Raw genomic sequence first — 6,302 nt, forward strand, 5'->3', positions numbered from 1 at the left:
ATGGCCACTTCTGTGTGTTTTGTCAAAGTATCCACAGCCTGTAGAAATGTGCTTACGCCAGGCATGAGGCTGGCATGAGGCACCGCACATTTCTGTGTAAAGTTCAGTCTTGATACATCTCAAATTTGCAGTAAAAAAAGTGCGTACGCATGCTTAATATATGAGGCCCCAGGAGACTTTGTGTTGTAGCTGACACAATATCTAACCAATATTGCATTCAAAATGAATGTATCCTGTTTTTGCAAAATGCTAGCAACCAGTAGAAAAAGCGTGTTGGGCGGCACTGACGTAGGCTGAGGATGTCGGAGGTCGTCAGCAGCTTCCTGATGATGAGAATCCTCCTGATGGTCCAGTCGCTTTTCATCAAAGCTTAGACTTGTTAGACCACAGGGTCCATTGAACCCACATCAAAGCTGCCACCACCATCATCATCATCATTCGCAAGACCTCTTTTTTTATAATAAATATAGACAGTGAGAGAGCGGGTTGCCATGGATACAGATGTAAGGTCAGCTGAGAGGAAGACATCCTGCTCTAAAGCGTGAAAATAAAGTTAGCGTCTCACGTCTTCCACTTACTTCTTCTTGTTTGCAGGACCTGACCAGAGAGCGCCAGGAGAGCGCCAGGCTGCTGAAGGCCCAACAGGACAAAGACGACCTCATCAGCAAGCTCAAGGAGGAGATCGACCTGCTCAACAGGGTGAGTTGCAGTCCAGCTCAAAGGGTTCCTCAGTCTGACGCCGCGGACGATAAAACGTACTAATGCCGCTGTCGCTGAGAAGTATGGTGCAGAATCTGATTAAATCTTAATCTTGCACTTTTGGAATTCGAAAACTAAAAGCACAGTTCAACAGCAAGTTAAATGAACAAGTTACAACCAGCAGGGGGCACCCCTTGTCCAGAACCATTTAGGGCCTGATCCACTTAAGAGTTGCGTGTACTAAAACACATGCAAACTTGATAGCACACAGCTGATCTATGCAGTAGATTGCTTCTCTTTAGTAAACAAAACATGTAGCCTCTCAGTCTTCATAAACATACAGAATATATGCTGGTCATCAGAACGCCCACAGTACTTGGAGAAGAAAGTGCAAATATAATCATTCAGCACACGCAATGGGATTTATCAAGGCTGAAACTGTTTTGCGAGCGCTATTTTGCATGTTGATTTAGCACGTCTGAAAAGTATGTGCTAACTGACAAAGTAATGCACACGGCTGTGAGAAAATAGGTAATTGCGCTGCAAAGACAGACGATGGCTAGGTAATCCTGCGTCGACGTGTTTATGTCAACATATTTGGACCGTTGTCTATTCATCAATATTATTTTATCATTTTAAAGCTGCTGGATGACTTAAGGGGCTGATAAAAACTAATTCAATGTGTGTGTTTTGGTGTCCGCTGACATTTTTTAATGACATTTGTTGTTTTTAATGAAGGAAGTATAGCATGTTCATACATTTCCTGAAAGCTGCTTACAATATGCATTTTCTTGTTTGGATCATTCCAGAAGATCATGAAGTGAATTATATTTCTATAATGCTTTTCTCTAGTGATTTAAAGCGCTTTTACATCGTGAAACCCAATATCTAAGTTAGATTTAAACCAGCGTGGGTGGCACTGGGAGCAAGTGGGTAAAGTGTCTTGCCCAAGGACACAACGGCAGGGACGAGGATGGCGGAAGTGGGGATCGAACCGGGAACCCTCAAGTTGCCGGCACGGCCACTCTACCAACTGAGCTATACAGAGTACAACCTCAAAAAAAGCTTGGTTCTCCCAAGTGCCACCATAGTGACCAACATTAAAATACAGTAGCATAGTTTGCCTAAATATTCATTACAAACAAGGCAAAGGTTTTATTCAACACATATATTTAATATTTTTGTCCAGTGTAACACTATACACAGTTTGAACAGCATCACTGTGTAAGAATATAGGAAAATAAAACACTGTGCTTTAATTAGGGGATTTTTTTGCCGTACCACTAGATGGATCCCACGTACCACTGGTAATACACTTACCATAGTTTGAGAACCCCTGATTTAGTGTAAGTCTGAGTAATTAGTGAGTTTTCAACTTAAAACTGAATAGTTATTTTATTATTTTTATATATTGCAGTAATGTATACAGTAAATGGTGTGAGGTTCCCCAATCTTGCCTGAATTGTAATACATGTGAATAAAACTACTGACATGTATCCATCCATCCATCCATCCATTTTCTACCGCTTATTCCCTTTTAGGGTCGCGGGGGGCGCTGGCGCCTATCTCAGCTACAATCGGGCATGTAAAATGTTTTTATTTTTATTATTGATTTATTTTAATGTGTATTATTTAGCGTGCTAAGTTAATGGAGTGAGGTTTCCCAGAGGTTTCCCCAAATATAATTAATTTGATTTTAAAGACTTGCAAATAAAAATATGTACATATGTGTTAAATTTGATTTTTTTGAAATTTTGAACATGCAATTAGAAGTGAGGTTCCCTTCTCTGGCAAATATATTTCAATATTTTTAAATGTAAATCCATCCATTCATCCATTTTCTACCGCTTTGGATAGGAAAGGATAGAATAGGTCTTTATTGTCATTGCACAAGTACAACAAAACTTTGTTTTCAGCACAAACCCGTTCAAGATTAGACTAACAGTGTACAAGGTTACAAAACAGGAACGTTGAAGAGTCGCAACAAGGCGCCCCGTAAAAGATTGGAAAAAGGTAAAACGCTGGGGAATGATAAGTAAAAAAAAACACAATCTAGACTGGGAAAAAAACGTCCATAGCAAAGCACATATACATATTACAACATACATCTCCAGATATCTAGCAACTAAGGGAAGAGAGTGCGGGTCATGGTGGTAGGCCGCAGGTCTCAGGCGCTAGAGATGCGCGGATAGGCAATTATATAATCCGCAACTGCATCACTAAAGTGGTCTTCCACTAGCAATCCACCCGAACCAACGTTTTATCAAACCCACACCCACCCGTTGTTATATATCTAATATAGATGATGCAAGGCATTAGTGAATTATATTTATATAGCGTGAATTATATTTATATAGCGCTTTTCTCAAGTGACTCAAAGCGCGTTACATAGTGACACCCAATATCTAAGTTACATTTAAACCAGTGTGGGTGGCACTGGGAGCAGGTGGGTAAAGTGTCTTGCCCAAGGACACAACGGCAGTAACTAGGATGGCACAAGCGGGAATCGAACCTGCAACTCTCAAGTTGCTGGCACGGCCACTCTACCAACCGAGCTATGCTAGGTTAGAAAGTGTAACTCCCTCCAAATAGCACAGACACAATGGCTTTCTTGAACTGATTTATTTGAAGGCTTACTTTCCCTTCCAATTCACTGTGAAAACTGTAATAAATAAAGCACGTAACAAATGTAAAAATAATAACATGCACAGCATGTGGATCAAACATTTTACCAAATCAAATACCAACAAATGATAAACAAATACCTCGTTGGCCTGCATGCTTCTTTTAGGAGGAAATTGTGATCTTCTGGCTCTTATAGCCCAAACGCTTAAAGTCCTTGTGAAACTTTTTGGTCTTTGTTACGATCAGTCACTCTCTTTCTCCCTTCTCATTACATCAAAAAACAAGTGTACTCAAACCCGGAAGTAGCTTCCTTACATCCGTCGACAGACCAAAGGAGACACTTCAAAATAAAAGTATGCCCACATATTGTTTCAAAGAGTGCTGCTTGTTTTTTGTATGTGGGTAACAACATTGAACTATTTATAAATGGTTGATTTCTATAGGCTAGTAAGATAAAGTGTTGTATTTGACAAGTTTGGGCTACCTGGCTTCTGCAGCCTTCATCAGAGGTGTCACGTGATTTTAGTGTGACGTCATCTGTGACGTCTTATATGGATTGTACCATCAAGTGTTGTCAGCCTTCATCAGAGGTGTCACGTGATGTTAGCGTGACGTCATCTGTGACGTCTTATATGGATTGTACCATCAAGTGTTGTCAGGTACAACACTTTACCTTACTAGCCTGTATAAATCAACCATTTATAAATACACGTCAGTAGGCTAAATGAACTTCTTCAACATAACATTTAACTATGTATAATGTAGCAGCTGGCTACGGGGTGTTAGCCAATGACTTTGGCTGGGGGGCGGGACTTCCGGGAGAGATAGGGAAGTGACGTTGTCGACAGGAAGTGAGAGTTCGAGTTGTGACAAGCGTTAGAGACAAACAAAGAAGTTGTATGAGCCTACATTCCTGGGATTATTACAATATGTATTTCCGAATTGGTTCAACCGCCACCCGCCCGAATCTATTTAAAATCTATTTTTTCGTCATGTCACCCGCCCGACCCGCGGTTTATCCGTGGACTCCGCGGTTATGACCACAAACGGCGCATCTCTATCAGGCGCTGACCATCTTTTCATCACCCCTATGGGATTTGTGTCGAGGCCGTTGGATTGAGGGGTGGGGCGGTATAGCTCGGCTGGTAGAGTGGCCGTGCCAGCAACTTGAGGGTTGCAGGTTCGATTCCCGCTTCCGCCATCCTAGTCACTGCCGTTGTGTCCTTGGGCAAGACACTTTACCCACCTGCTCCCAGTGCCACCCACACTGGTTTAAATGTAACTTAGATATTGGGTTTCACTATGTAAAGCGCTTTGAGTCACTTGAGAAAAGCGCTATATAAATATAATTCACTTCACTTCACATGTATGTGTGTGGCATATATGTTTGTGAATGCATGTTTATGTGTAAACATGCAATGTGTCTCTGTTTGCAAATATTGAACATTTGGTGTCAATTCATAAAATTATTAGTAAAATTATTTTTTTGTGTGTATCTAAAATACAGTAATGTCCCACAAAGTTAATGGAGGGCACGTTTTCTCACTGAGGCCTTTTTGCAGGATCTGGACGATATCGAGGACGAGAACGAGCAGCTGAAACAAGAGAACAAGACACTGCTCAAAGTGGTGGGTCAGCTGACCAGGTAGAACTTTCCACGCCGCCTCGCTGGACCGAGTTGTGTGTGCGTGCGCGCGCACATGTGTGTTCTGCTTAGCGTCGTCCTCCGGGTCTCCGAGGACGATTTGTCCCACTCTTGTGTTGGAGTTGGCTCTCACGGGAGTCACCTAATGCGTATTTAATGTAAATGTTTTGTACATAAGAAGCAATTAGTTGTTTAGATCCTTAAAGGGCAAAAATGAAAAAGAAACGTATGCGTGTAGCTGCTTGGAATCCAAGATGTCCGCCTGATCAATCTGCCGCTTCTTCTTGCTCCTCCTGCTTCACACGTTTCCATGTCGGACTATTTCGCTTGTCACGCATCATGTTTTCAGGGCTAGTTTTTAGTATTGGAAGTAAGAAGCATTTTAATGTCCTTGCTGCTTTTTTGCCACCAAATGAACGAGGGACTTTGAAGGCATCAAAGGCAACAAGCCAGATTGAGATACTCTTTTTTTTTTTTTTTTTTTTTTTTTTTTTTTTAGCTTTTAGACGGCAACATGGCACAGAAGCATGCCTACAAACGGTGCGGATGTGTTTCGCATGTACAGACGATGCAGGCATTTAATAAAAGTTTTCATTATCTCCCTTCAGTCGGCTCGCTTGTGCTCATTAAAGCTAATTTGATATGATGATAGCTCGCTACTGAATCGCTAATGTGGTGGGCGGGCGGCAGGGGGCGGGGCTCTATAAACACGCAGATGTCGTGATTGAACTTGTCAATCATCCAGCTTAGGAAATGACACCACAAGGCAAAGTAGCGTTGTTGTAGCTCTTTCTCTGTGTGTGTGTGTGTGTGTGTGTGTGTGTGTGTGTGTGTGTGTGTGTGTGTCTCGACCCTTCTTGAGACAACAACAAGGAAAAGTACCTTCCATATAAGGAGCGGTGAACAAGTTAGGACATAAATCATAGTCCCAATATGGAAAACCATTGCATCTAATAGAGAATGTCTCATTTGTACCATGGTGGTGAAATCTATCAAAATGAGGGTGGTCCCAAACAGGAGGGATTTTTCCAAATTGTGTATCAGTTTTACAAGTGCTCCCCCTCTGGTCAACTTGTGAAATAACAGGTGTGTGTAAAAATTTGAAGTGCTCCCCCTCTGGCCAACATATATAATAACGCATGTGTGTGTGTAAGAAATTGAAATGCACCCCCTTTGGCCTAAATTAATAAAAATAAATAAATATGTATATAGAGACATACTGTAATAACTTGAAGTAAATGAAGATTAAAAACCAATTACAAACAAACAATTTTACAAAATAACTAAAACCAGTCAACTTTTTTCTTTTAAAATTGGGAACAATTTCTTATAT

The 6,302-nt window shown here is 41.2% G+C and overlaps 1 protein-coding gene across 1 annotated transcript in view; it reads left to right on the plus strand.

Annotated features, from left to right (window-relative positions):
- pawr (PRKC, apoptosis, WT1, regulator) overlaps nucleotides 1–5,576 on the plus strand; it is a 61,362-nt gene extending 55,786 nt beyond the window's left edge. Inside the window, exons 6-7 of the mRNA XM_061912037.1 lie at nucleotides 595–699; nucleotides 4,887–5,576. Coding sequence (XP_061768021.1) covers nucleotides 595–699; nucleotides 4,887–4,973 — 192 coding nt within the window. The 3' untranslated portion in view covers nucleotides 4,974–5,576. The remainder of the gene's footprint in view (nucleotides 1–594; nucleotides 700–4,886) is intronic.
- Nucleotides 5,577–6,302: the final 726 nt, after the last annotated feature.

Source organism: Nerophis ophidion, linkage group LG10, assembly GCF_033978795.1.
Source record: "Nerophis ophidion isolate RoL-2023_Sa linkage group LG10, RoL_Noph_v1.0, whole genome shotgun sequence".
Classification (NCBI taxonomy): Eukaryota; Metazoa; Chordata; class Actinopteri; order Syngnathiformes; family Syngnathidae; genus Nerophis; species Nerophis ophidion.